At 43.9% G+C, this 27,924-nt stretch overlaps 7 protein-coding genes across 11 annotated transcripts in view; 2 read left to right on the forward strand and 5 right to left on the reverse strand.

Annotated features, from left to right (window-relative positions):
• Positions 1 to 2,224, reverse strand: part of LOC117456202 (ras-associated and pleckstrin homology domains-containing protein 1-like) — a 36,950-nt gene extending 34,726 nt beyond the window's left edge. The window contains 1 exon segment of the mRNA XM_071205027.1: positions 1,966 to 2,224. The gene's annotated coding sequence lies outside the window, so the exon portion shown is untranslated.
• Positions 2,225 to 3,615: 1,391 nt separating this feature from the next.
• Positions 3,616 to 5,979, forward strand: LOC117459812 (uncharacterized). The gene is made up of 4 exons (XM_034100946.1): positions 3,616 to 3,816; positions 4,429 to 4,758; positions 4,842 to 4,972; positions 5,588 to 5,979. The coding sequence occupies exons 1-4, from the start codon at positions 3,726 to 3,728 to the stop codon at positions 5,702 to 5,704; spliced, it is 669 nt and encodes a 222-aa protein (XP_033956837.1). The 5' UTR covers positions 3,616 to 3,725; the 3' UTR covers positions 5,705 to 5,979.
• A 310-nt stretch (positions 5,980 to 6,289) lies between these two features.
• fastkd2 (FAST kinase domains 2) lies at positions 6,290 to 11,056 on the reverse strand. 3 transcript variants are annotated; one of them, XM_034100721.2, is made up of 12 exons: positions 10,899 to 11,056; positions 9,919 to 10,628; positions 9,720 to 9,823; positions 9,506 to 9,614; positions 9,120 to 9,243; positions 8,892 to 9,031; positions 8,234 to 8,406; positions 7,797 to 7,960; positions 7,475 to 7,711; positions 7,330 to 7,393; positions 6,750 to 6,864; positions 6,290 to 6,512 (listed from the first exon to the last, which is right to left on the reverse strand). In XM_034100721.2, the coding sequence occupies exons 2-12, from the start codon at positions 10,567 to 10,569 to the stop codon at positions 6,369 to 6,371; spliced, it is 2,025 nt and encodes a 674-aa protein (XP_033956612.1). In that variant the 5' UTR covers positions 10,570 to 10,628; positions 10,899 to 11,056; the 3' UTR covers positions 6,290 to 6,368. The 3 variants fall into 3 exon arrangements, with proteins under 3 accessions (XP_033956612.1, XP_033956601.1, XP_033956591.1); XM_034100710.2 differs by having other exon boundaries at positions 9,919 to 10,632; XM_034100700.2 differs by having other exon boundaries at positions 9,919 to 11,056.
• Positions 11,057 to 11,134: 78 nt separating this feature from the next.
• Positions 11,135 to 13,761, forward strand: mdh1b (malate dehydrogenase 1B, NAD (soluble)). The gene is made up of 10 exons (XM_034100830.1): positions 11,135 to 11,351; positions 11,436 to 11,548; positions 11,642 to 11,776; positions 11,927 to 12,069; positions 12,147 to 12,315; positions 12,392 to 12,737; positions 12,813 to 12,954; positions 13,081 to 13,256; positions 13,336 to 13,475; positions 13,568 to 13,761. The coding sequence occupies exons 1-10, from the start codon at positions 11,204 to 11,206 to the stop codon at positions 13,595 to 13,597; spliced, it is 1,542 nt and encodes a 513-aa protein (XP_033956721.1). The 5' UTR covers positions 11,135 to 11,203; the 3' UTR covers positions 13,598 to 13,761.
• retreg2 (reticulophagy regulator family member 2) lies at positions 13,657 to 19,460 on the reverse strand. Of its 2 annotated transcripts, none has more exons than XM_034100768.2 (9): positions 19,155 to 19,460; positions 18,639 to 18,742; positions 18,373 to 18,400; positions 18,028 to 18,157; positions 17,702 to 17,786; positions 17,198 to 17,335; positions 16,790 to 16,878; positions 16,224 to 16,383; positions 13,657 to 16,082 (listed from the first exon to the last, which is right to left on the reverse strand). In XM_034100768.2, the coding sequence occupies exons 1-9, from the start codon at positions 19,406 to 19,408 to the stop codon at positions 15,376 to 15,378; spliced, it is 1,695 nt and encodes a 564-aa protein (XP_033956659.1). In that variant the 5' UTR covers positions 19,409 to 19,460; the 3' UTR covers positions 13,657 to 15,375. The 2 variants fall into 2 exon arrangements, with proteins under 2 accessions (XP_033956659.1, XP_033956670.1); XM_034100779.2 differs by having other exon boundaries at positions 16,224 to 16,359; positions 19,155 to 19,459.
• A 610-nt stretch (positions 19,461 to 20,070) lies between these two features.
• Positions 20,071 to 22,898, reverse strand: prkag3a (protein kinase, AMP-activated, gamma 3a non-catalytic subunit). 2 transcript variants are annotated; one of them, XM_034100922.2, is made up of 14 exons: positions 22,604 to 22,898; positions 22,486 to 22,519; positions 22,267 to 22,367; positions 22,106 to 22,187; positions 21,979 to 22,037; positions 21,795 to 21,840; positions 21,645 to 21,699; positions 21,438 to 21,564; positions 21,185 to 21,350; positions 21,055 to 21,092; positions 20,799 to 20,945; positions 20,685 to 20,720; positions 20,530 to 20,603; positions 20,071 to 20,191 (listed from the first exon to the last, which is right to left on the reverse strand). In XM_034100922.2, the coding sequence occupies exons 1-13, from the start codon at positions 22,619 to 22,621 to the stop codon at positions 20,559 to 20,561; spliced, it is 954 nt and encodes a 317-aa protein (XP_033956813.1). In that variant the 5' UTR covers positions 22,622 to 22,898; the 3' UTR covers positions 20,071 to 20,191; positions 20,530 to 20,558. The 2 variants fall into 2 exon arrangements, with proteins under 2 accessions (XP_033956813.1, XP_033956794.1); XM_034100903.2 differs by having other exon boundaries at positions 20,071 to 20,720.
• Positions 22,899 to 22,985: 87 nt separating this feature from the next.
• cnppd1 (cyclin Pas1/PHO80 domain containing 1) lies at positions 22,986 to 27,613 on the reverse strand. Its single transcript, XM_071205474.1, is given in 9 exon segments — positions 22,986 to 24,820; positions 24,902 to 25,019; positions 25,172 to 25,233; positions 25,317 to 25,445; positions 25,607 to 25,729; positions 25,829 to 25,908; positions 26,589 to 26,691; positions 27,439 to 27,456; positions 27,458 to 27,613. Coding segments are annotated over 9 exon segments (1,308 nt in total). The 5' UTR covers positions 27,524 to 27,613; the 3' UTR covers positions 22,986 to 24,211.
• Between the last annotated feature and the right edge of the window lie 311 nt (positions 27,614 to 27,924).

The following is a 27,924-nucleotide window of genomic DNA, read 5'->3' on the forward strand; positions in this document are numbered from 1 at the left end:
TGTGTTTTTAAACGGGAGCAGTGAGATGACACGCTCGCTTCTAACATGTGTTTTACCTCTGTGGCTGGAAATGTAATCCATGACGGAGCTTTGTAGGACTGAGCTGTATACCATACGGCCGGAACGCAGCGACTTCAGGACTACACAGCCTTGGGAATGCCTTGTTGCGGCATGTCTACTTTTACTTTTTATAGCCGTTTGTACTTATGCCATCACAACAAAATCCTGTTCTTTAGCACAAATCAAATATAATACTGTTCAATGCATTATAAGGACAATACAACTGTTGCAATTCAGCCAGAAAAAGTGCCTCTAACAATAAAAACAGCCATTCCTGTAACCCGTCCTTCTACACAGTCGATAACAAATGTTCCTTCATTCATAACCAGACACAGGAAGCAGAGACACAATAACAAAACCCCAATGGAAAACAGCATGGTTTTCCAGATGTGCTCGTGCAATCACTCATTGTCTGTCCTCTGCCGTGTCCCCGACCAGACGGTAAATTACAGCCGACACCGAACTCTATTTTCCTCTTGCAAAAAAACAACAAGCTTAAGGGCATCTGCCTGAGGGGAGGCGACCAGAAGGCCGGTAGTTATGCTCATCCCATTAACTGCACTGTAAGCGAATGGCTGCATTGTTGCAGCCCTGCCCCATGCCCAGGGTAATGTGCTTCTAGTCTAGTGCTTTGTGGATGCAAATCAAGCGTGCCTTAAGGACACAGACGGCCCATTATAATGCCACAGTGGGGAATAAAGGCAGGGCCAAGTGGGGTCTTTACTGGCCATTTGTGTGTTTGTTTTGTGTACTATTCACCCCTGAACAGACAGTGAGAAAACTGTCCTCGCCTGGCCTTGGTAGTGTAAATAACACACACACACACACACATTTTACCGTGCTAACCTGGGTACATATGGCAGCCAGACAGGCGGTGGTCTGCAGCCCCTCTACAAATGACCTTTGACCCCCACTGTCATGAAGGGGTCATTATCTTTCCTGTGTTCATGTCTGAAGCATCCGAGACGGGGGCTAAAGAAGGAACACCGAGTACTTGGTTTAACCTCCATGTTATTCTGATAGTAAAGAAGCAACATCAGAATATGACCTTAAGCTTGAACTTTTTTTTATAAGACTCGAAAGATATGTGTTGTGTACAAAATAATCTGATTTTGAAGGTAATTCCTCTGGCTGCAGTGGGTGCTAATGTGAGACTGGTGATAGCCACTGGCCAAACTGGCTCTCCAGTGTGCTGCCGGAGGCGACATCCAACAATGGGAAATAAAACGGAGCTGCAGTGATGGAGGTGACTGATAATGGGCTCAACAGAACCACACTAACATACATTACCACGTATGTAACCGTTTCTAAAAGACATCAAATGTAGTGTTTGAAAAACGCACTGGTAAAATACAGACATTAACGCGACAAAAGCATCGGCCATTAGTAGTACCAGCCTCCTCCCTCTGAACAGGGTGGAGACACACAGCTCTGTCACAGATGCAAGGGAGGAAAATGAGGGGTTTAATATCAGAAAAAGAGTGCCTGGGCTCGGCTTTGGCAACATAAGAGCAACACAACAAAAGATTTAATACCTCTCCCATATGGAAAGCTGCGGCTCTTTTCCCAGTCGGCCCAAACGCTGCACGCCCTTTCTCCCCAAGAAAGGGATTGTTCAATGGCCGCATAGGGGACACACAAACCCCCCATTCAAACACCCTGCCACACAACACACACTTTCCTCTAACAGGGAACGACACATACACAATGTATCGTCTCTTAATACCTAGCGGTGCTTGCTTTAGTGTGGTTAACATAAGAGTACCGCCTCGAACCACCCAGGTTGATAAATGCTCGTTTATTTAGGATTGACATTGGTAGTTTCTCAACATGCTTATTTAAAAGAGAGGAAAAAGGAGATAGGGAGTGAAAACCTCCAGGAATAATAACGAAATATCCACTTACAGTCAGACGGGATTCACAAAGAGGCTCCTTTCCTGTGTTCTCCAATGGGAGAGCAGATATCCCTGCCCTCGGGGGGAGGAATGAGGAGACTCCTGATATGATGGGTTTAATTATGATTTTAGAAGATATATCTAGTTAAAAACAGCCCGTTATCCTCATGTTTTCACCCGTCGTCGCCTCGTCTACACACACAATCCCTGTCCCTCTCCCATTCTTCTCTCCCTGCTGAGGAGGGAGACACGCTGCGCGTCTCCGTCGTTTCCTGTCCAGCCCCGCGCTGCCTTCAGGGGCCGTCGGAAATATCTCATATTGAAGCTGATCGCAGAGAAAATGAATGACCGAGCAAAACAGGGCGATATGAATATGTGCAACTGGGAAATAGATAAATTGCACTGTTACCCAAAATGAATATTTGACAAATAAAGTATATTTTTTTGATGATTAAAGGGTTACAAAAATGTATACCCTGAAAGTAGGAGTTTTTGAGGAACAGTGAAGGCAGCATCAGTTTCCAGCAGCTATTCCCTAACAAAATAATAATAAATACAATAATTATAATAATAGAAAAAGAAGAAGAGTACTTTCTGTAAAAAATAGTTTACAAGTTGATTAAAAAAATGGTTTTATCACCCACACTGCGGGGGTTCCTGCTGATGCCCCCTAAAGCCACCCCCAGCAGACAAAAGGGGACTGGTTCCAGATTAGGAGATTATTGCATGTTATCCATATGGACACATGGCATTACTAACCAGTCAAATCCCCCCTCATCCATTTTCTGAATTAGAATTACAGACAACATTTGTGAAATGTCATAATCCCCATTTCCAAATCCCATGAATTTGCCACCATGTGTTCCAACAGAGTAAACTTGGTCTACCCTTGTGTGGTCTCCAATCCCTGCTCTGGGCTGGTAAACCTGAAGAAAAGTAAATGAAATGTTTGCAATTAATATACATTTGTATCTGCAAAGCATTTGTTGTGGCTTGTAACAGAAGACAACTAAATAAATAAAGGGATGTGTCGCCATCTAGTGGACAAACAAAGACATTGCTTTTTTTCTCATCCCCATTTTTTTATACAATCATTTTTCTTTTCACTTTAACAAAGTGTACATGTTATGAGTCTTTATGTGTCATACTCAATGACTCACACAGTGTAAAGAGAGTATGTTATTCACAGACATTTTCTCTGCCAGTCAGCCTTTGCTAATGTGGGGAGACACACGTCAGTTTAGTGTTCAGAAAACATTTAAACATGGAACACCAGGTCATTGCACTTTTGGTCACTCACTTTACCTCCAACTGTGCAACATTCAGCTACACAGCAGAAGGGAGTGTTACTATACTTTAACTTTCATGCTTCATATTTTACAAGGTATTCTAGTAAATGTAGATACTTAAGAGTTGTCCAAAGGTGTGCTTTTCCTTCCACTGTTTTAATCTTTGTCTCCACACAATGATGCAATATAACACATAATTGGTTCACAGATCCGTCTTGCTTTATGTCTAAATTAACACAGTTAAATTAACAAAATGTGTAAGGCATCAAATGTCACAATCTCTGGGAGAGAGCGGAAACTTGAGCAGAGGAGGCGTTTCTCTGCCACAGGATGTTTTCCCTCACGAGAGGATGTGTATCTGCACCCTCTGCACCGCCGTGGGAGTGTTGTAATCACACACACTGAGGCATTGTCAAATGAACCCTTCCATTGAACCCGGGTTGGTAATATCGCAGTACCTGATCACATTTATCGTTAGGTGATGAGGGAGAGGCGAGTTGTGCAGAAGATGAAGGCTTGCTGGATGTTCATGATCCTCCTGAGCTGCAGGTTATCTCAGGCTGACAAAACACGTAAGTTTAGTCATTCATATACTCGTAATTGTTAGGATTCATGTGGTAGGAGAACACTGTGTATCTAGGGTTGATTGCTAAGTTTACGCATATAAAATGTGGGATTTTAAATCAGAAATATCAGAGGTGTGCCCCATCCTGAATATATCTCATTGGCTGTTTATATATTGGTTTGTGCCTAAGAGGATACTTTAAGTCTAAAAATGTCGGCTGAATTTGTGGGTTGAGATGTTTCTATGTAAACAAGTCAACAGGGAGATTTGAAAATAAAGTGTTGCCTCAATTTAAAGACTATAACAGGTTACTGAGAATCTCTATTTCAATTCATCCCGTAAATCAAGACCTCCACCTCTTGAGTGGCATAATTGAGTCATTCAGAGGCTGACTCAAGTGATTCTTGTGAACTGTGGGCAAAAGAGGCAAATGTGCTGCTTTTGAATAAAATCCGTGTGGGGGTGGAGGTGCACTGAAATGATGAGATCCAAAGTGTTAATTTCACTTAGCTTATAAATCAATGTGTGCAGGAAGTTTCCTTTGCAAGTTGGTTTTGGTTTCACATTGGTGTGAAAGACACATATTTTCAGAATATATTATCAACATTTTTCTCTGCAGAAGAGCTGAAAATGATCTGCGTACCTTTCGGAGGCGATGCCCCCGTGCCTTGCCCGGAGCTGAACCAGCGAGACGCGACCTTGAACCTCCTCAAGAACGAAGAATCGATTTCCAAGCAAAAAAGGATTTGCAGTGGAAACACCACATGGAAACCTCCGACCAAGGCAGAAGTCGAACTACATGAAAACAGAGAACATAAATCAGTGCATTTCATGCTGACGGGAGTGAATGCCAGCAGCTTCGGTCTCTACAGATGCGAGGCCACAGTCTTTCACCCCCCTCCCATTGAGACAATGCCAAGTACTGTGTTCATCCTGGTACAAGTAGAAGGTACATATCTCTTAAATGTTGGAAGGAAACAGGGGAATATTTATAATTGTGTGGATATAGTCACTGAATTATGTTTCTTCCAGGACACCAATGCAGTTTGAACACAAAAGCAGGTGGAGGTCAAACTGATGGACTTCTCTGGATTTGGATTCTGGGGCTTGTAGTCCTTAGCATTTACGGCGTAACTGCCACTATCATTGCACGCATCTTCTGGGTAAGATCACGTAACACTACATGAGTCTGGAGGGAAACCGGTATTTAAACTACAGAGCAACAGCCATTGTCCTTTTATGACCCTTTGGACTATAGTGGGCATTTCCAATCCCCGCGATTGTTGCGTGGTCGAGACGGCCACTGACAGCATAGGAAGGCACAGCTCATTTGCACACACACAGTGAAAGGCACAAGGTAGCAGCTGTAACAGTATGTCAAATGTTCGAATGTATGTCTTTGAAACTAAGGAAGCATTTCAAAATACAACAAGAACCTCTGAGCTTTTTAGAGCTGGAGAAAAGACTAGATAATTAAACTAGATGCACACCAAAAAAGAGACATATATTGTTCGTAAAATATTGTAAGACTGTCTACACAAAAAGAGACAAAGCTTACTTAAAGTACATTTTGTGATCTTGTTCAATATATTCAAATGCTTTAATATTTTACTCATGTGTGTTTCTTATTCATTCAAAAACGTTTTTCTTTGAAATTATGAAAGGTACAGAAAAACCCATGAAACCCAGAAGACCTGTCCCTTTCGTCCTCACTGATATGACATTATGACCATGTGGGTATGGTAGTGCATTATATATGATGCTGTGTTCTCTTACAGGTGAGGTGGAGGAGCTCAGAGTCCTACACTGACTACATGAACACCAAACCCAAAGCACCCCGGGACCGCAGGAAGAACAAATGGGTCCAGAATCCTGGGCCACGGCACTTCAGCTAACGTTACCCCTGTTAGTGTACATATAGAAACACAGGTGTCCGTGAAGTAGCTCAGAAAAATATCCTGAGCGAGGTTTTGTTAAGTTCATCGTTCTTTCTCTATACATCAGTTTTTTTAAAGAATACAAATCTTAGGCAGCGTTCACCGTCTCTTCTGTTCCCGCTGCAGGAACCCCTCTGTGGTCGAAACAGATCCGTGTCTGAATGAGGGGATTTGACCTCATTTGCATATCCCGTGAGGTGAATCACGAGTGACCACAATTTCGAAATAAATAATAAAACATTCTACAAACTCTGGTGTGAATCTCTTTCCACGCTCATTCTGAGGAACATCGAGTTTATAAGGAGAGGCAAACGATAACAATGTGCACGGTTTCCTGTGTGCTTCAAAGGAACTACCTTGACACTGCTCACCTTGCAGTTTCTGTGCGAGCACACGGATCTTTATGGGTTTCATTCAGCAGCTTACTCATCAACCGCCACCATGTTGTTTCTGTTAGGTTTGAGCAAATTGCAGACGGATGATTAACCCCAAATGAGATGCAGATTTTTCATCCTTAGAAAAGAAAACACGCCCAAACCAGAGCACATTTATCACAATACTTTATTTGTTTCTCGTCCTCATTCTATACAAAGCTATAAATAGCAAACCACAACCTGTGTGTTCATGATGATTGCACAGTTCGTGCCTCCTGGTTCGTGTTTAGTTTCTCCACTTCAGCTTGTGATCTGTGTTCTGGAAAGATCCGACCCCTGAGGAAATCCGTCCTCTTTTCCTCGGGCGTAGACTGCAGCTCCCGCTCCGTCACCTGGAGGACAGGAGGAGGACAAAGCACATTGTGTTACTCTAACTTCGTCAAGTATAATTTGTCTTCTGATCAAATGTTAGCAAGCGATTGTCCAACGAGGACCTGTGGGTGAAGGAAGGTTTCATTTAAGAGGCTACAGGAAATTAAGAAATCAATATTATTCTGACACTTAAAGTAACAGTTTAAACTCGATCCTTAGAAAGACAGAGGCAAAGTGTAATCGTCTCTCAGTCTCACCCAGACAGGGTCATATCCGAGGGTCTTCAGGTGGCGCATCTTGAGCGCCAGAGTGCCGCGGGGATGGGACGTGCCAAAGCAGAAACTAGAGGGTGCTGGGAAAAGGACTGCAATCCTAGGACGGGGGAAAGCGGTGTTTGGTTAAAAGACCTACTAACCTTTACACAGTGGAGTTATTACATTTCTTTGATTTTTTAATAGGTTTTTTTGTCTTGGTTTCAAATTAAAAAAGCGTTTTTAAAGACACATGGAAGTTGTATTTGTTTAGCTGTTGGTAGTTGCTGGATAAGCCTTTTAACACATCATTTTCAACCATGTCTTAGGTTGTTACCAGCCTGTGTTCCTCAGTGAAAGCAAGTGACTAAAGGGTGTACCTGAATATCCTATGAGTTCAAAATGATATCAAAGCATCTGTAAAAAAGGTTGTGGAATCAGATTTGCCCGACTGACAAAAAGAGCGGCTGAACATCCTCTCCACCCTTCGTCCCGACGACCTCACATAATCACGATAGATCAAAAAGAAAATACCGACGAAGACGTGTGTAAGAGTCAGCTGTTATCTCCTGCAGACTGAGCTTACCTCGGTCTGCTCTCTGCACCGCCGCTATCAGTCTCAGACGGCAGAGGTTTGGTTATCACTCCATCTACGAGTCACAAGCGGAATACTTCAGTTATCTTAGCAAGTGGAGCAAGGCAAATAAAGAAGTACTCCAGATAGTGTTTACCTATGAAGTAGAAGCCCAACAGCAGCACCCTCTCCTGCAGAGTGGTGTTCGCCTGGTCCTCCATCATGCTCTGCAGGCACTGCGAGAGCTCCGGGATCACAGCTCGACTCTCCAGGACGGGGGCTCCCAGGACAGTGGGGGGCACCGTCAGGGGCTGAGGGAGCACAGGATGCTCAAGATGGAGGCACAAGTTCACCGTCTGAAACATCCTCTCCTGGTTGACGAGATATTTGGGATCTGAGGAGAAAAATAATCAGATAAATGAAGTCCAAAAGGTCCAAGTGTGGGGGGGAATACAAAAAACAGATTGTGTTTGTCTTACCTGTGGATTTAAACTTCTCCAGTGTGCTGCTCTGCAGGAGGGGCTCCAGGAGTGCAGAGGGGAAGTGGCCCAGTAGACACAGATGGTAGACCACCTTCAACAACTCAAAGCTGGACATCTTGGGCAGATAGGAGACCAGAGCCGGCATCAGACTATCCAGGAACCTGCCACAGCAAAAAGGAAAACCAATTGTCATTTAAATGATGCATTAAGAAATGTTTTAAACCAGACTTTATACAAAAACTTGCCAATATGATGCAGTATGAGTCAGGTTATTTTGTAGATGATAATTTATATTTATTATAATAATCCATGCTCACAAACAAAGAAATTCTAAATAAATAATATTTGTTTAATAAAAAAAGGTATATCTACTGCTACATATGAATTGTAGGGCCTGTGTCTGAGTATCATTTGAAGCCATGCGAGTGACCTACTGCTGTCTCCTGTGCTGCAGATCGTAGTTGAGAGTGGAGTAAACCTTGACCACGCAGAGCAGGTCCTTCAGTGTCAGAACTTTGGGATTTTCTATCACTTTTCCAGCGAATGCCTCCATTACTGCGGTGGGACAGAAGGCGAGCCTCTCACACACAGACAGGAAGAGGACCACCTGAACAGACAGGGAGACACTTTTAAAGACACTTAAAGACAGGGTTCACACACTTTTCACCAATGATTTTCAATGACTTCTCCATGACCTAAAAAAATTACTCAGCGGTACCACTGAAACATGGAACAGGAAAATAAGGTCTGACACATGTTGTGCCTATCTAAAACAAATCCAATAGTAGGCTTACTAGCTTCTACAGCTACTAATTAAAAAATCTCACCAGCAAAATACCTCGTCAGTTAAAAGCCATTTTACGTTTCATTACTATACAGTATTTATTATCATTATAGTATTACTATTTCGGCGATTAGATAAAATATAAATTATAATTGATGCAACTTTAGTTACGTTTCCATGACTTTTCCAGGTCCTGGAACTAGCATTTAGAATGTCCAGGTTTTTAATGACCGTCAGAACCCTGTAAAGATAGATTCTTGCTTAGCCGTTTGTATTATTGAGATTTTACGAGGGTTCTGTTGCAGCACCTGTTTTTTAGTCCATATGTCGATCATAGAGGCGGCGTGTTCTGACAAGTCAGTGAGCAGCTCCAAGTCTCTGTATTGCAGCTGCCTGCACGACTGCATGGTTTCAAACAGCTGGTTGAAGGGGATCCCATTGATGTTTTCTACCAAAGGAGGGATTAGCAGGTTAATCAGACAATGAGGAAATACTTCTGATTTCATTTATAGACTAGAATTCAGAGCCGTGTTTACCTTGAATTATCTTACAGCAGATGTCCAGCAGTGGTTTGGAGTGGAACTTCATTGAGGCCATCGCGGTGATTATGTGCTGGGAGTCTAGAAGGCTGAAGCGATTCGACATTGATAAGGCCTTCTCCTGGAGGAAGCAGGGGACAGAGCGAGTCAATGGGGAATGCATTCGGTTACCGAGACGGTGAAATACAAGACATTTCTTGGTCATGCCCTGTAGTTTATAAATATTATGATATTTCAATGAGATAGCTGTTATTAGATAATAACTATCTAATAATAAATAGTCAAGGACATTTCTGCACAATTATAAACTTCGAGAAATTTAGAATCAAATAAATCAGGGTCTAAACACTAAATATGGTTAAAACCAGGACTCATAAACCAACCTCGAATTTGCGCTTGAGGCCCATTGGGGCGTCTTTGCCCAACATGCGCATCATATTCTGCAGAGCCTTTACGTTCTTGATCTCGGGAAGACGGGCCTCAACCACCATCCTAGGACACAGCCACAACAAAACGAAGATGTTTCCAAATCTGAAAAAAAAGTTGTCATATAAATATCTCACGGGGTCTTCCTAACAACAACAACACAATCCTGACCTCAAGCCGTCCTTCAGTGCGTCAGCGTTGTTGCTGGGCTCCAGGTTTCGCAGACAGGAGGCCAAGATGGACAAGCTCCTCTCATCCATGTCATTCAGATTCTCCTGTTAGTGGACAATAACATTAACTTGGGTTAAAAACAAAAACATTTCCAAATGGAAAATTACATTTCCTTGATGGTCAATCTTTCGCAAACTACCTGGCAGTTTCTGAGAAAAGTCTGGATCACACGGCTGTCCTGAGGAACCCCAATGTTGACCATACTCAGGAGAGAATAAGCCACGTCTCCATTGCTCATTCGCCCCACACTCGTCATGGCTTGTTGCAGCAGCACATCAAAACCAGGATGCTCGAACATGAGCTGCAGCTCGTAGCGCTGGTTATCAGTCGACATCTTCTTAGTACTGAACCAGATGTGGCACAGGCACGAGCTGATCTGCTTAAACGTGAGTGCACGTTCGGAGGTGAGCTCCAACACGTCTGACGGGGAGCCACAGCTTTGCAGGCGGTCCATTAAAGATGAAGTCCACTGTGTCTTCTTTGGGGCTGTCTCTTCAGATTGGTTCTCATCGGGCAGCGAAGACTTTGCCAGGGGAGAGGAAAGAGGCTCCTTCTCTTCCAGGACCTCACTGTGAATCGTCCCCTTTGAGTAGAACCTCACTGAACTCACACGGTTGCTTTCCAGGCATGTCTGATGGTGCTTTGTGCCCCATATGTGTGCTAACTGCTGACTGGGGAAAGATGTGTATTTGGGTGATTTCTTCCCCATTAGATTGCTCTGTTGCCATAGAGACCTGCGGCTGCAAAAGCATCCCCATCTCATTACCTCTTTTGTCACCCAGGCAGACATTGTACTGTAATGGCTTAGGGGACGAGATAGAAAGAGTCCTTGCGTCCTTAATGTACGTACTGCCTATGTGAAGGAAACATCTCAATCAGGTATTTAGCTAGCAATTTGAGTAAAATGTAAAAAGTATGGCATTTATTTCTAAATTAGCTTCAGTCAACACTTTATTTACATTATTGGCCACATAGACGGTTACCTCAAATAAGTAATTAGTAAAAATGAAGCATTACAAAGTACTATGACTGAAGATAAACACAAGGTCAACGGACTGGCTCCTCCAAAAACACTGGCTAGCTCACATTATCTAATGTTAGCAAAGTGACACACCATACCTTATTACTCCAACATACAAGTAACTGTCACAAAGAAACACACGGCACTTGCTAAAACATGTTAAATTTGAGTTGAAATGTGTTAAACTAAGGGACACAGGGCTACATTACACTAAACCGATACTAATGTCTGCTAGCACTCCCATGCGCTGCTCCGTGCTGTGTGCGCTGCCATATTAAGTCCCCCTGTGAACCCGGTTCAGCACGAACTGTCACAATATAGTAAAAAATGGTCATTGTAAATATACAACGTGTCAAGTACAATATGTATCACGCTTTATACCACTAAATGGTGTACATGTTTAATGATAGGCTTCCTATTCATCACAATAACAGACCCTGGTTTTATGTTTGTTTGCAGCGCATCCTACACGGACTCAAATAAGCGCTACACCCACAGTTTCCTAGCAACCGACGCCAACCGGGATGCAATGGCTAAATTTGTGCTCGCTGGTAAAGTGTGATCTAACTCATTTTCTTTTAACGTGTTGATGTAGAATATAAAACATATAACTGCTACACTTGTTATCTCTTCAGGCAAAACTGACTGCCCACATTACGCCAAAGCGGAACTATTAGCAGACAGTCTGCAGAGATGTCTGCCAAACTTCAGGATCCACAAGATCTCAGTCCTTCCACATGCATGGAAGGTAATATTACTTATTTTTAAACTATATTAAGTCTCTTTGACTTACAAATCATCAGTATAATTATCCTGTTTCCTACCACTTGTCTCTCGATAGGAATGGCTCGAGGACACCTGCACAAGAAATGGCTGGAAACACGAGCAGTCCCCTTTGGTTTGGAGGGAGCTGGTGGACCAAGGGGGGAAAGCGATGCTTTTAGGGGGGTTTAGTGACTTCCTAGAGCATTGTCAGGTATACCCTTCAAAATCCTCTTATGCTGCATCATTTCTGTCCCCATTAATGACTTCCTTATATGTTCTTTAAACTGTGAGAAATATGTATAACAAATGGCTTGGATTAGGTTTAGGTCTGCCGTTATTTTTGTCATTCCTTGTTGTCCAGGACTATTACAGTGTCACATCAGATATGCCTACAGATATCATGCTGAGTGTTGCATCAGAGAATCTGGAAACCAAGATGAACTCAATCGTAGAGGAGCAACATCGTGTCAGTCTTATTAAACCCCTCCACATATGGCTCAGCAGGTGGGTTGGTTTGAAAATAAAAATAAAAAAGTTGAAAAAAAAATGTAAGAGTCCGCTGACAGATTGGGTATTTCCAGCGCTCTCAGCCCAACCGGCCACTTCCTGATCCCCAACCTGCTCTCTGCTGAGGTGTTCCCCAACACTTCAGCTATCAGCCTCCACCTTTTAAACCTGGAGGGGAAAGAGGAGCAACTTCAGTGGCTTAGGATGGAGACGGAGAACCTGGCACTCCCTCTGCTATATCAAGTATGCTTCTTTTTGGAGACTATTTTTAAACCTAATCAGAAGGAAAACAAAGCCATCTAACTGTATTCATTCACAGGTGACCATTCACACAGATCTGGAACAGGCCTTTAAAGAAGCTGATGTCATTCTACTTCAGGATGAGTGTTGGTCTGATGACAGTGATACAGAAGATGAGGAGGAAACGAAGAAGAAGGTGAAGAGAATCTCAGACAGATACAGAGAGTATGGACAGCTGATTGACACACGGGCCAACCGGGAGGTAAAGGTCATCGTGTCTGGGGACTCCTTTGTCAACCTGAGATGCTCACTGCTTCTGGACAACGTAAACGTGATTGACAGCAACCAATTTGTCACCGTGGCAACTCAGTTGGAGAATGAAGCGAGGGCCATCATCGCAAGGAAGCTGAAAGTGAGGCCGTCAGGTATGGAATTCTCCCTCTGTAGGTATTTTAAATACATCACCTTCTTAAGCTAATGATCCCTCTCTTCTGCTGTAGATGTCACACACGTCATTGTGTGGGGAAACATCAGCGGCAGTTTCTATATTGACCTCCAGAGAGCAAAGGTGTTCAACTATGATGGGCCAATCAAAGGACCAGCTTACTTTTCCCAACCAGCCAAAAACATCCTCCAAGAAAGGTGTGTCATAATTAAAAGTAAATTATATGAAATGGCAAAACCGCCAACCGTACCCTGCAGGGGATTCAGTTCAATGTACAGTTGAAACGTCCCCACACAAGTGATTAATCTCCTTCTCTCTTCCAGGAAATGGTTGGAAACCGACTTCCAGGAGTTGGTGCGTTGTCAGCGTGCAGCTGTGGCTTCAAAGACCTGCCGTGCTGCTCCCATGTCGCTCGCTAATGGGATCCTCGAGGTCCTCAAGGCGTGGAATGGCATTTGTGGTCCAGATGAGATCTTCTCTTTGGGAGTGCTTTGCCCAGGTGAGGATACAATCATCTCAGACATTGATGTTGGCTGATCCTTCTTGTGTTTGAACTCATCTTCTTTGCATGCTTGTAGGTGACTATAATCTCCCGGATGGCATCGTCCTCTCAGTCCCGGTCATTTTCACAGACAGGAAGTGGTCCGTGCTGTCTGATGTGACACGTGAAGACAATTTGAAGAAGAGACTTGAGATTGCGGCGAGTGAACTCCGGCAGGTGTGTGAAATTACACACAAATGAACAATGGTGCTCACAATCTGACATATCATGGTGTTTAAAACAAATTCTAACAGGTTTTTCTTCCCCAGGAAAAAGAACTGATCGGTTGCGATACATAAACAAGAGTTGATGGACGATTAAAACATGAAGTAATCCAGAAGAATCTCACTGCCACATCTTATTTTTGTTTCAGTTTGTTCTTTTATTCTCAAACTTTCACATGTGGTGTTGCAGTTTTATTTGACCAGTTTCATGACAATAAAGTGTTTTCCGCTTCGTGAAACCCGCCCGTTATATTTTCAGATGTAAAAGACCAAACTGAGTACTTTATGGAAAAGGAGAAATTAGAAAATATATTCCTTTTTCTTTAATTGTACATTTCAATAAGTGCCTTTTTTATAGTTCAAGAAGCGATATTTTTAAGCATAAAACACACGACTACAATACATAAACTAGTCTGTTAATATCCTAAATCTGATGTGATCCCTGGCCTTTACCGTTGGAGACTTCCCCTTTGTTTCGTAATGAAATATAAACAAACTAGATTTAATGGGCTCTTTTAACCGGAAACATTCAAATTGATTTTTCTTTCCTCACACATTGTGCAATACTTTGTCAGTCGACAAGGAGAACTTGAACAGAGCGCTGTTTTTACATGCAGAATATACACGTTCCTTTTTAGCATGTCTACACTATACACAAGGAGGCATCGACTGAAAAAGGACGGGTTAGTAGAAATACAGTGCTGCGACAAGTCGGGAAATGGACACACATTCTGCCATGTTCAATTTGCTGAGTGGTTTACAAAAAGCAAAACCGCGGCCTCTTGATACAGTCGAGCATAGTGCTGGATTTCTTTCGTCATTTTCTAACATTTTAAATTGCAATGTCCCTCAAAGAAAAGAATCTGCTCCAATAATCCTTTAAAAATGTGCCTTAAATCATGATCATGGTTAACACGTGCGCGATGCACGGACATGCACTTGGAGGTTATTTGGTAAATATACATATCCCAGTGATGACTTGACAAGGGAAAGAAAGTGGGGGCTTTTATAACAACACTTCAATCAATAGAGTTGTAAATCAAGAGTAAAGTCAATTACGTATGGATGGACTCTATTGATAAGAGGAACATTTCTTTTATCGTGCCACAAAGTCACTTATGTGTACGGGTAAAGATCTACTACTGTTCAACATCCAACAATGTCAAGGTTTCCATTTCCAGGCAACAAGTGAAAGACCGCTAATGACTGAGTGCTTCTGTCAGAAATCTAACCTTGGAGGCGAGGATAAGGTGAAGGACTATTGTTCCACTACTCTAACTCCGGGAATACATTATATCGTACAATCATTATGGGCAATTTAGGGGATTTAATTAGTTTTAAACTCCCCCTGAGCTTAACAATAAACCGACTTACCGTTAAATTAAATAATTTATAGCATATATTATTAGTTATATAATCCAACAACTCTCCGTAGACCCATCTGACTAACATCTGAATGAAAACAAGGTGGAAGGGTTACGCTCTTAGCCAAGGGGGGAAATAAAAGGCATCATTATTCTGACGGGAAGAAATGTACCAGCTTTTTCAATCAAGCAGATTTCAATGTGAGATGAACCAAATCCAGATTTCAAATACATTGCAACCCCTGAAAATAATGATGTCTGTGGTTTAGAGCCAGTTTTAAAGCGAGGCTGAACAGACCCTTGTAATCTGCACATGTTCCCCCTATCAGCGACCGACAGTATGCAACGGCTGACTTTGATAAATGCTTTGTATATAGCAGTATGTGTGAAGATAATGTAGGTCTAACGTACAAATAAAAACAAAAACACAAGGGGGTGAGGCAACAGGGAAGCTATGACTGTGGTGGCTCCTGAGGAGACAGAGGGGCCTCACCACCCCCCCGCCTGTCTGTCAGAGGTGAGGTCCAGCCCCTCGTCATACTGCTCCAGTTCACTTTGGTCCAGAAGCTCAAAGTCCTCTTCTTCGGTGGGAACCGGTGTGTCGTCGGGGACGTCCTCCCCGCTTTCCGCCGCTTCGTCCAGGACCTCGCCGGCGCCGCTTTCCGCCACTTCGTCCATGACCTCGCCGGCCCCTACTGTAGTGATCTCGGTGGTGGGGGTCTCCAGAGGGCCCGGGGGGGTTTCAGTGGGGAGGAACTCAGCCAGGGAGGGGTCGTCGCTGGAGCGCAGCAGGGCCGACAGAGTGTTCTGCACCACGGTGGAGATGGCCGTGCTCACGATCTCCTCGCTCAGTGCCTCCAACGACTGCTGTGCATCCTGGGTAACCGCATCTTCCTTCCCGTCTCCCGCCTGTCTCCCCGCTGCCTCCCCTCCCTCGCCCCCGGGTGGTACAGCGTGGCCGTTGAAGTGCGTGTTCACAAAGTGGAGCGGAGAAGCGAGGTGCTGGATGAGGAGGCTGATGGGGCTCAGCAGCTCCCCCTCTGGCAGAGCACCGGCCTGGGCTCCGTCTCCCTGACCGCTGCCCCGCAGAGGGAAGTGGAGCTCCATGGACGGGAACTCCTCCACTGAGGGGAACTCGGGGAGGTCCCTCATGTAGGCCTCCTCCGGGTCGCTGTGTACACTCTGCTGGTCCTGATCTGTGGGAGAGATGAGATGGAGCAAGGCGTGTACGGTTGGAAATGACAGTGAAAGGACAACATGTGAACATCCGGTAATTACCCAGAATGACAAAGGGCATAGTTTGGGCATAAAGAGATATTGAGATGAGCATCCTTTACCTTCAGAGAGGTCCGCGAGTTGAGGAGTGGTGGCTCTGGACACGGAGAAGCCCCCACTCTCCAGGATGGACGCCTCCTCGTCTGACAGCTCGGAGTCTGTGATGGCCATCGCCAGAGCGGTGGTCTTGGCATCCACCTGACCAACACAAAGTACCCAGCGCTATAACACAAACGCATCGTTATCCTTCTCATAATTGCACTTACTGAACCCTTGAGATGAAAACAATAAAAGGGTGAATATAAGCGAGGCTTTATGTAAATCTGCCGTGCTGGAGACCTGTCAGATAACCCTCATTATTGTTCAAATCTCTCATTCCACAGACGCAGCTTAGTGACTGAACACCTGACACCACAGTGCTTGAATGAAACAGAGTCCGCGCTGAAATGAATGGAATGTGGTAGTACTTGAAATATATTGCTTGAAGCCATTTACTTCACAACACTGCAGAGCTTTATTAGCATAACCTGCTTTCCACACTATTACTGCTTCTGTTAATCCGACACACCCCTTCCCCCAGCCTGCTCCACGTGTAATGCGAGTACAGTCTGCAGGTGTGTCTCCGTACCGTGGTGGCGAAGCAGGACAGCTCCTCCTCACTCTCGCTCTCCGTCTCAGCTCTCGGCTCGTCCCCTTCCTCGCCCTCCTTCTTCACCTCTGTTAAAAAACACACATCGACATTTTTAAATAGATCTCAACGCGTTTCAGTCAGGACTTTTTAAAACCATATCATTCAAATCTAACACCCCTTTGCAGTCAAGGAAAATTAGCATGAATGAAAAGACGTCCAAGATTTCGTTTTCAAAAATAGTATTCTCCATCCACGCCTTCTTTATCAAGTATATCAGTATAACTTCCTCCTCGCATGCTTGAATCCTGAAATACAAGCATGCTTTTCAATAGCTGCAGGGTTTTTAATTTGTAGTAGTGCACGGCGAGTTAGGCCCTTAATCTAAAGCGTCAGGGTGGCACTCACTCCTCTTGTCGTGCTTGCGGTGCTCCGTTTCTCCCTTCATGCTGTAGTCCAGTTTCATGAAGATCGGCTCCAGGCCCGTGTACATCCTCTGGATCAGTTCATGGTACACCACCAGCGGCCATAACAGCACGCTCAGCACTGAACAGGTGCAGACAAAATATTTAGACGGCCTCTTCCTTCATGGGTATCAAAGCAAAACGCTGCACATTCACAGGGGCATGCAAACACAACGGCTAACTATGCAGTGAAGATCAAGCTGTGTTATCTAAAGGTGAAGATTTAGCAGCTGATTTGAATAAAATATCCTCTCACTACAAATATTAAAGAACGACCTATTAGATAGAAGATTGGGTTGCCATAGGATACCTGATATTTATCACACACATTAACAGGGAAGGCCAAACCACAGGGGAATGGTATCCTTATCTATTATCACACACACACAGTCCAGTGTACATGAAGGGCTGGAGCACAAGAGTTGCTTTATGTCCATTAGAGACTCACCAATAATATAGGAGATCATGATTCCAGGTACATAATGTCCAACCACAGCGAGGACAAAACAGCTGCTGCACATCATCCCACAGAACTGGGAAACAGAGTAAGGAAGCAAATTCGGTTTTTTACATTTGAAAAGCAGCACGGGGTAAACTAAGGAAGTGAAACATGGCATGTGTGCAGGTGTGTGTGTGTTGGATGGAAGAGGACGTCTGGTAACTGCAGCGCAGACAGATTGCACCATGCCTTGTAGATTTATGTGAATTTGCATTTATTAACCAAGAATACAAACACTTGGAGAACATGTGACAATAGGTGTCAACAGGGTGTACCTTGCCATGGTTCTGCTGTTTGTACTGCAGCGTCTCCTGCAGGTACAGGCGGTAGGTCAGGAAGCCCTCCGCCAGGTGGTGGCTGAGCTCAGGGACACTGAGCAGGTGCTGCTCCACACTCATCGTGTGGCTGCACACAAACAACAATACACACAGGAAACAACATTTGAAAAAAACACAAAGCTGTACTTAAAGGGCTTCAGACGGTACTTTAATGCTTGCAGAGCTAATGCATGTTTCCATGTTATTGTATTGACACAGATGAACACCAATATAACAGACTAAACATGACTGGTAGCTTAACTACAATACAAGTAATGTGTTTATCATGTACATACTACACACCTTACAGGGGGAGGCTCGGCATGTTGAACTGCAGTGGGAGAAAACACACAATTAGCAGCTGATCGTAAACAAGCTTTTCAAGACTATTACAGAGCCTTAAGGAGTGAACAGGTTCTACCAAATTTCTTTCGGAGGTTTGTGCTTCGTTGCAGCATAAAAAGTGTATGTAGTGTTTGTATTTGATAACATATTTATGTTGTTAAATATCAACCAGTGGTTGTGAATGGGATTGGGAGATTATCATTCAAGTTACATAAAGAGCTTACTGGTAATGATGGGCATCTTGGGCTTCCATCTCTCCAGCAGCATGAGTCCCATCAGGGACACACTCAGCAGGAACAGAGGCCGCAGGGAGGTGGATGACAGCAGCCTGTGGAGACACACACACAGTCTGGGTGATGTTCAGCAAATAAATCATATCATGTCACCAAGTTAAAGTCAATAAAGGCATCTATTGGTAAACTGTCACTGTCAGCTGGTGACCAGGGCCTGGGCCAGCGAGCATGACATGAGTGCTTGTTAGGATTAGGCTGTGTAACACCTCAAAATAACTCCTGTTATCAATTCTGTCTGCACAATAGTGTTTTACCTGACAGTGTGTAATGCATGACGCTCAATTTTCCTAGCTGAAAATACATTTCAAACTGTTTTGCAAACTGCGTTAGCATTATGCTAAAGACGTGGGATTAGCTTATTTTGACCAATCTTCTCGCAGCTAACTCAACGCAACATTATTGAGATGTCACAAAAAGGTGAACACGTGACTAAGCTCGGATGGTTACCAGAACAACGTGTTGAGTGTCAAGGCGACACAGATGCTGCACAGCGGCCTCTCCCACACCAGTAGCCGCTGCACCCATAGCAGGATGGGCTCGTACTGCTGGAGCCAGCCCTGGAGTCTCTCCCGCAGGAGGACCAGCTCTGGGCTCGCGTCCCCGCAGATCTGCTCCGAAGTCCCGGCAGCGAACAGAGACTCAAGGCCGACCGAGGAGGAGGTAACCGAGGGGCGTCTTCTGGCCTCCTCTCCACTCGCCATGTTCCCCCACTTTGTTATGTTGTTGGGCTATCACGGGGTATGTGGAAAGAACAGCGTCAAGTGTGACATTCTTTAAGAAATATTGAAACATCCGGTTTTGACTTTCAAAATAAAACCGGTTGCCTAACCTGGTTCACATATCACCAACCTGAATATCGTGAAAATAGATGTATTTTGTCAATGTAAACACATTATTTAAATTGTATTATTTACATATTATTACCAAATATCACATTCAGTAACATTCTCATTAGAACTTGAAGTACAGACTTGATGTCAGGCACGCTTACTTTATTTTGAAGGCTATGTTAATTTCCGGCCTTATCATTGATTATTTCTGGAACCTTGATGGACCAATGGCACAGATGGGCGGACGGATCAAAAGGCCCGTCACGGACGAGAAAAAAACAAAACATAGTCACGTGTTTCCTTGTTTACTGAGACGGAACGGGCTAAAGCCACCGAGAAGCATAGCCCAAGTGCACCACTGTGAGGTTAGAGATAGAGCTGCATGAAATATGGCCTAAAGGTTAGGACACTTCAAAACTGCAAAAGCTCTCCTTAACAAGCACACCCTATCACTTCTGCTGCAGCTACTTTTCCTTCTGCAATACCTATTACTCATTGTATATGAATAGAAAAGGCACAACAGCAAGTTTGATACAAATGTTTATTACAGAAATAAAAACATATTGATCAATTTGATCAAATGCAGCCACAATTGACATCATGCTGGAGACCTAGTCGTAGTATCAAGGTCAGCTCACTGTCCTTTGTTGTTACCTGAACACAGCACACAGATCATGAAATAAATCTTTGTGTAAACAACAGTTCATCGTCCCATGTGATCTCTCATTTCAGTCACACAGATTTCTGAAAGAAATGAGCAAAAGCCATTTCTGTGGGTTTCCTGAAAAATGATATTTGCTTGCAAGGCATCAGTCAGACAGCTGGGGGGGGTGGAGTCAGAGCACATGCATGTCTGTGTTTGGAGCGGATGTAAAAGCACCATTAGATGTTCTATTCATTAACAATAAAAGCAGTGGTAAAGGCTTCTGGATGCGTGTAAGGCAACAGTATAAAAGGGGGGGTTGGTTTGGGTAAAAGGCTCGAGAGCTTACCTGGCTGGATACGCTTCCAGGTCTCAAGTCTACACAGCTGGTAAAGGGGAGAGCGGCCCCTCTGGCCCCTGGTGCTAGGAGTAAAGGGCATTAATACCTGCAGGGGAGAGCACCATGGCCTGAAGCAGGTCGGACAGAGAGATAATGCCCCTCACCACGTCAGACCTATCCACCAGAACCAGCCGATGGACCTGGGGTTAGGATGGGAATTCATTATTTTTTATTTCATGATAAATATTTCAGAACAGTCTTTTGAAGATAATATCTACCTCAGTTTTGACGATACGATCGAGGATGATTTCCAAGGTTTCATAAGGGTAGCATTTAATCACTCCTTCAACAAAACACGAGCGCCTGCGAACAACCTCGTGCATCGGCATGTCCAGGTTGTTGTACATCTTCTGGGCTGCTATATTCTGCCACGGAGTAAACAAAATGTCAGCAAACAATGATACGATATTTAAAGATAGTACACTTTAGGGTATTGCACTTTGAGATCAGATATAGAGCTGTCGGATTACTTACAATCACATCAAATCTCGAGTAGAGAGACACCACTCTGCCTGAGAAACAAAATGTTGACAGCTGTTCAGGATTGCCTTAATGTATTTAACTCTACGACCGAGTTATACAAATAAATAAAGCCCTATAATACCTTGTTCATCCACCACAGGTAGTGCAGACACCCGTCTCTCCACAAAAATGGAGAGGGCATCGAACAGCGTGGCACTTTGCTGAACGGTGGCGATGTTAGTGAATGTCCCGATCCTCAGCTCCTGGATCTGCCTTCCAATGAAAGCAGGCTTTGGAACCGTTTTCCCCTAAAACACCATAGAAGAAGAGAATGAATGCATGCAACAAATACATAAACCAGGTTTAATGTAAGTACAAATCATGTGCTCGCTCACAAATATATGGAGGAACTTGAGGATTCTCTTGTGGGTGAGGATGTGCAAGACATTTCCAGACACTGGGTCGATGACCGGCAGCCTGTGGATCTTATTCTTCAGTAACGAATAGATGGCATCAAAGAGACTAAGAGGAAAAGCGTAGATACATTTGACATTCATCGAGAACCAAGAGCATTACAATAGTTTCAAGGATCTGGCTATCACCTGGCTTCTGGAGTGGTGTGAATGAGGAAGCGATTGAAACACTGCAAGTGGACATCTAGACAGAAGAGTAAAGAGAGAGCGCTGTGGATTTACAGAGACGGTGTGCAGACGCATCACTGAGTCGTGGTGATTTACTTTGAAATGAATCACCTCTCCATGTCTCGATCTTGTGGCTCTCCAGCTCGTACATTTGAACCTTCAAAAGGGAAACCCAGAAGTCAGGATACGAGTCACTCACCACACCTCAAGAAGGTCAAATATAGAACTAAACATACTGTAAAACGTTGTTCATTCAAATGTTATGATATTCACGGTGTTTCAAATCCATGCTCACCAAGGGCGACTTGTAATAGCAATGCAGGATGTTGATGAAATCTGTAATGGTCAGCATACCTGTGAGACGAAAGGATTTATGTTTCAATTCCCACAGACCTATACTTCGCAATTCGTCCTCGTCTTACCCACAAATCTCTGTAACTCGCTGTCCCATAACGGTGCCGCCCTCAAGCCGTTTGCCACCAGTGCATAGAAGGCCTTCTTCACCTGTGGAAGTCACACATTCACACGCTCAGAGGGAGGATGTAAGCTCCTATGTATGTCAGCATGTTCAAAATCTTCTTACTTGTAGTTTGGTATCAAATATGACCAGTTTGCAGCTGGTTGGAATGGCATCGTAGCAGCTGTGACTTTTCATGAAATTCATGTAGACTGTGCCGTGAGCCTCTGCGAGAAAGCACACATCGAAAGTCCTGATCTGAACATGGACACACATGGCTACCAACAGCATGATCCATATGCATGTGTGCAGACAACATGGAAACACACATGGGTGTAATCCTACCTTGTTTCTTTACTTCCTTTTCTGGGAGTGACACCTACAACAGAGTTCAAACATTCAAAAGACTGACAGAATAGTTTCCCTTGTTTTAATAACACCACAAACACTCCGAGTATCTCACCTGTGAGGTAGGCTCCATATTGCTGTTGTGTTTCCATGAAAAAGTTGAAGTCAAAGCAGCGAAGCGTCAACGGCTGGCGGCTCCGGTCGGTTTGTTACCCTTTCCTTCAAAGCAGTCGGGTCTATATTAGGAACTCTCAAGTGGTCTGTTTCCGGGGTGGATGGGAGGGGCACAATAACATGGCACAGGCTCAAGGGGGAGGGCCGACGACACATCAGGAATGCATTGGCCTGCCGCCTGTCATCCCATATCCCAAAATGTGCCACCTTGTACTGGCTGAAGCAGAGCGTGGCACACCCAAGATGGAGCTTCTGGCATACGAGTAATCCTTGAAATGTCGTCTCTTGTGATCTCACTGTCGTTAAAAGATGATTCACAAATGTCCCAAAGAAATGCATTCTTTATTATTTCTACAGATTTGTACAATATTTGCATTTGACACCATGTACAAAATTAAAGGACTTCGTGCTGTATCAAATTCCGATGTCCAGAGCGATTTTATCGAAGTATCAATTACAAAGTGAATGTCCTGGGGACTGTGTATAACTGTACATGAAAACAAAACGGATTCTTCACATTTTCCCCCGGTGTTCAAAATACACTGCTGTGATAGCGGAGTGAAATGCCTTCTTGCAGTGGAAATGGAGCCAGATGTGCAAAGTTCAGACTGCATCAACAGAGAAACACTTCTGCTAGCTTGTAACGTTCTATTCAAGATGTTATCTTCAGAAGCACCCGGCATGAAACCCATCGTATGTATAAACTTTTCCCATGTCGGCTAATCTCTTAAACGTGGCTACGTTACCCTGTTACACATGGCATTAAAGTTGTGTGACATCCTGTTGCTATATAGAATATGGAAGGGTTACACGCTATAAATGACCAGAATAAGGTACACTGAGGTATGGAGACGTTGCATCAAATGGTCCTTTTCCTTTCTTTGACGCTTCCTCTTGAATAAAAGGGGAGAGTTCACAAAGACGGGAGACCATTTGTTTTACAAACTAAGTCAAATCTGGTTTATAAAATCAGTGTTTGATGTAAAGCTCCCGTTGCATACATGACGAATAGATGGTAAAACGAGGCAAATATGGATAAGCAAAAGTAAACGGCTTTAATCCCTTCTTCTCACGGAGCAAATTTAAAATAACAACTTTCAGATGCGAAACCTCCGAACACTTCCATGAACTTGCCTAGTATAAAAGCAGCCTTAATATTTCAGCTGTAATAACTCAAAACACCGCACCCGTCACAAAGGCCCTGGGTCACCATCTGGCAGATCGGAACTTCCAAACAATATTAAAAAGCTAAGCAAAACAGTTTGGTTGCAGCCAATGAAAAACAAACCCTCCTGCATTTAAAACCAGTTGCAGAGAACTAAGGGAACACTATGGCATTTTACTTATGGCAAATGTATTCTGCAGTGCTATGCTGTAAGTGAACTCCCACCACCCCACTCCTACTGTGCCTCATACCTCTCTCCTTTGCACCCGTCTTCTAGATCTGGAAAAGTAAACAAAAACCTGACGTCAAACCGTCATGAGTAGAATGCTGGTTTCGTTTCCAGAGTCCGTCAGCACAGGTCCACGGCGGCCATGTTCCCCGTCACTACCCCGGCATGAGCAGGGCTTGAGCTTTATCGACAGGCAGCATAGTCTCTGCAGGACGACAGGGTCCCAGCTGTAGAGGGGGAAACAGGCGAGAGTTCAGACCGGGCTCGGCCCCCCCGAGGAGCCACGACGCATGGTTATCAAGGGGCCCGTGAGTAAAGACTGTCGACGTGTTTCTAAGCCCGCACTCGAGACGAGGAAGGGACGCCAGGCAGCCGGGACAGAAGAAGGAGACGGGAGACCAGGTCTGGGGAGGACCAGGATCAGTTTCAGGATGTATGTGACCCATTGAGGCGAGGAGGGACCCCCAGAGACACAACACTGACGTCTGGGAGGTAACAGGTGGTGGACTGTGCTCTTCTTCCGGGTTGCTTCCAAGTGTTCCGGTCTGACGGTTCTCACTCTTGTTAGCGAGAACACAACAGGGGAGGCGCGGGGCTGCAGGAGAAGCTTTCTCATTGAGGTCGGGGGTCTTGAGGTCTGGGATAATATCAGCTGGACGCAGGGCCTGTCCGCTCCTGGAGAGGCTGAGCTGGTGCAGCACGGCGCTGGTGGCGATGAGCCCGGCAACACTGGTCAGATACACCAGGCCGAGCATACAGGACACCTGGAGATAGAATCGATACGGATTACACCTGAAACATCTCAAGCATACACATCACCCCAGCTGAGACAAACTCCCCCCCACCTTGGTGAAGTGCTGGCAGATGGCTGCGAGGGCTTGGCTCCAGGCGGATTGTTCCAGAAGCACACAGAGGTCGGTGTAGGTGAACCAGCCGCGCTTCATTCCCTGCCGCTCTGCAATGCTGCGGATACAGAAATACTGGTTACATGAGAAACGGTGCTTTCAAAAGATCTACTTTCTCACGTTTTGTTTTACATGTGGGATTGCTTGACTCAAGACAAACTGTGTATAATGTTAAAACGGTAGCGCAGGTTGAAAGAGAAGACTACCAACCTGGTTTCCACTTGACTTAGTATATCAAATAAGTCATTTGGCTCCGTGAAGAGGCTCCACTCCTATAAGATATTACACAATGGTTGAGACGGAGAACTTGACCCACACGTAAGGACACACCACGTAGAAATGCCAACACACTCACGATGGCATTCAAGAAGTTCATCTCCAGGTTATTGACCGTTTTCACGTCCAACTTCCCAGCTGCTCCCCACTCGTCGTTGAAAACCTCTTCCTCCTCTCCTTCGTCATACAGGTACTTGCTGGCAACCATCTTATTCAGAGAGATTTGTTAATGCATTATTTCCATGATGAATTCAAGATCACAGAAGTAGAATGACGACAGCACGTGTTAAACTCCATTCTGAAATGAGCAGTGCCCATGCCAGATATCAGTGACACATTTGGATTGACCCATGACCCCAACACACATACCATGGAGATCAGGAAGAGGTCAGAGGAGGAGATCTTTTGGAGGTATTCAGGGTTTCTGTGTCGGAGCCTTTCAATGTAAACAAGAGCCAGCATCATGGCACACGGAGAGAGATGCAAGCTTCCCTGCAGCAGAAAATAGAAACGTTTTTTACGAGGTTTGACTGGCGCAGGGCCACACTCACTGCCTGTAGCGAGGCCACCATCGAGGCATAGAAGGACAACCTGGAAACAGTGCAGCATATTTCTTCTGGAGCTTCTGATGGGGCTTGGGGCAGACTTCTGGAAGATTTCCACAGCGATATCTGGCATCACAGAGAGTATGAAGACAAAGTTAACACAACCGTGTGGAATATAACTAACACATTTATGGAAGTATTGTTCTTAAGTAAAAAACAAAATGGAGGCTGTTTTTACACCATTTAGTGACTAGTTACTTGCCAATTTGGGTTCTTAATACAAACATATAAAGTATATACATTAAGCTACCTAGTTGTAGATCCATCAAATAATCCCCACTTTCTTTTAGTGGAACATTGAAGTGACGAACACATAATGCACCAATAATTATAATATATAGTACTTAGTTGGCCATTCGCATTGTGAGTACTTTGATACTTTAAGTATAATTGGATGCTATACTTTAACTGTAGCTGAGTATTTTACACTGTAGTGTTGCTACAGTGTAAAAATACACATATATTTTTACACTGTAGTATTGCTACTTTTACAGCAATACTACAGAGGTTTATTTTTACACTGTAGTATTGCTACTTTTAAAGTGAATCCTTTCGGGTACTTCTTCCACTTCTGGTACTATCACAATCTATTTGAGTTTTTAATGTATTGTGTATATGTCGCAACAACTTCACAGACATTGATTATAGAAAATCTGCCAAACCCTTGCACAGGAAGTACTTATTATGGAGGTGTGCTAGAGAGGAGCTCAGTCAGTTATGTATTAAAAAGCTCATATTTAACTCACCTGTAACAGGGCAAGAGAGGGCATCTAAAGAGATGTCTTTGTCCAGACCATAGTACAGGCGCTTCCTCACTCTGTCTGTCAGCCTCTGGTGTCCAGGAAGGAACTGCAACACAACAGCATGGACATGACAAAAAGCAATGATTAGGGGAACTAACGTTAAACAGGTAGAAATTAGAATATTAGTAAAGTTAATTAAAACACTCATTAAGAGTAAATAACATCCTACTTTTACATTTTGTTAGCTGTAATTGGCCCTTCGTAGTGTTTATTTGACAGTAAGTCTACAGATTTGTTTCCGTCACAGTCAACTAGTATATATTTTACTTTGTAGTTCTGTTATATTGTCTATTTAGAGACGTTTATATTTGATGTTTGTTTACTTTCTAATCTTTTTATTTCTCAAATGATGTGCAAAGCCTTATTTTAACCTGCTGCTGCTGTTACGAAATCGTTTCTCAATTTGGGATCAATAAAGTACATCTTATCTTATTTATCTTTATCCAGGTCTCGTTAGACCCACATGTTTACAGGAAGTGTGGCCCATACGCCATATTGTTTAACATTAGCTGTATGCTAAGCTAACGCTAGGCCTATAGATTGTCAACAGGCGCAAAATGACCGTAGCTAACAAAGTGCTGTCGTTTAGAGCTTGGTCTTTTTATGAATGTTTTTAAACGACACATTGTTCCAGGTGGAATAAGAAACAATTTAATCTAACTAAATCACAGCTATGTTACCTAATGTCCCCGGTCAGTGTATTCTGAGGAACACAATGTTACCAGCTGACAGAAACTAATGCGCCTAGCTTTAGCTTTCCGTACTTTGTTGACCGAGCAACTCGACAACATACCGTAAACTCCTGGAAGTCCCGAGAACTGAAATGTCTTCTCGTTGAATAAAGCGTCGAAATCCATATTTACTATAGATTTATACATTAGTCCACTGAATGTTGAAGAGACGACTGTTTTTGGCCTCCGTCCGTCTGACAAGGAGAGCCCGAATAGCAACACGCCCCGACCCGGGACACAGAGGCAGCGTCGAGCTATGCCGCCATCTTGTGGAGATACTCTGGTACTGCAGTGTAAAAACAGCCACACATATTGACAGGGAGATATCTGAAGACTATCTGTCAAATACACACTAGAAAGGGCCAATTACAGCAATCAACATTTAAAAGTAGGATATTATTTACATTAAGTGTGCATGGAATAGCATATTCAATTAAATGTAAAAGGTCTGAGGGTTATTGTTAAAATAACTGGTACATTTCACAGACTGGAATACATGGAAAAAAACTTTTATTTTTTACAAGTCAAATGAGCAATACCTTATGTCA

Source organism: Pseudochaenichthys georgianus, chromosome 2 (genome assembly GCF_902827115.2).
Source record: "Pseudochaenichthys georgianus chromosome 2, fPseGeo1.2, whole genome shotgun sequence".
Lineage (NCBI taxonomy): Eukaryota > Metazoa > Chordata > Actinopteri > Perciformes > Channichthyidae > Pseudochaenichthys > Pseudochaenichthys georgianus.

Excerpts from the sequence above, each read along its gene's own strand:
- LOC117459812 (XM_034100946.1), top strand. The coding sequence starts at position 3,726 with ATGAGGGAGAGGCGAGTTGTGCAGAAGATGAAGGCTTGCTGGATGTTC. Across the intron at positions 3,817-4,428 it reads ATCTCAGGCTGACAAAACAC|AAGAGCTGAAAATGATCTGC; the intron begins GTAAGTTTAGTC and ends TTTTCTCTGCAG. Across the intron at positions 4,759-4,841 it reads CATCCTGGTACAAGTAGAAG|GACACCAATGCAGTTTGAAC; the intron begins GTACATATCTCT and ends TGTTTCTTCCAG.
- fastkd2 (XM_034100721.2), bottom strand. The coding sequence starts at position 10,569 with ATGTCTGCCTGGGTGACAAAAGAGGTAATGAGATGGGGATGCTTTTGC. Across the intron at positions 9,824-9,918 it reads CTTTTCTCAGAAACTGCCAG|GAGAATCTGAATGACATGGA; the intron begins GTAGTTTGCGAA and ends GTCCACTAACAG. Across the intron at positions 6,865-7,329 it reads GGTGCAGAGAGCAGACCGAG|GATTGCAGTCCTTTTCCCAG; the intron begins GTAAGCTCAGTC and ends CCCCCGTCCTAG.
- mdh1b (XM_034100830.1), top strand. The coding sequence starts at position 11,204 with ATGATAGGCTTCCTATTCATCACAATAACAGACCCTGGTTTTATGTTT. Across the intron at positions 12,316-12,391 it reads CACTCCCTCTGCTATATCAA|GTGACCATTCACACAGATCT; the intron begins GTATGCTTCTTT and ends ATTCATTCACAG. Across the intron at positions 12,738-12,812 it reads GCTGAAAGTGAGGCCGTCAG|ATGTCACACACGTCATTGTG; the intron begins GTATGGAATTCT and ends CTTCTGCTGTAG.
- retreg2 (XM_034100768.2), bottom strand. The coding sequence starts at position 19,408 with ATGGCGAGTGGAGAGGAGGCCAGAAGACGCCCCTCGGTTACCTCCTCC. Across the intron at positions 18,743-19,154 it reads ACACTCAACACGTTGTTCTG|GCTGCTGTCATCCACCTCCC; the intron begins GTAACCATCCGA and ends GTGTCTCCACAG. Across the intron at positions 18,401-18,638 it reads CAAGATGCCCATCATTACCA|TTCAACATGCCGAGCCTCCC; the intron begins GTAAGCTCTTTA and ends CTCCCACTGCAG.
- prkag3a (XM_034100903.2), bottom strand. Across the intron at positions 21,565-21,644 it reads CACACCACTCCAGAAGCCAG|TCTCTTTGATGCCATCTATT; the intron begins GTGATAGCCAGA and ends TTTTCCTCTTAG. Across the intron at positions 20,721-20,798 it reads ATCGTATCGTCAAAACTGAG|GTCCATCGGCTGGTTCTGGT; the intron begins GTAGATATTATC and ends TCCTAACCCCAG.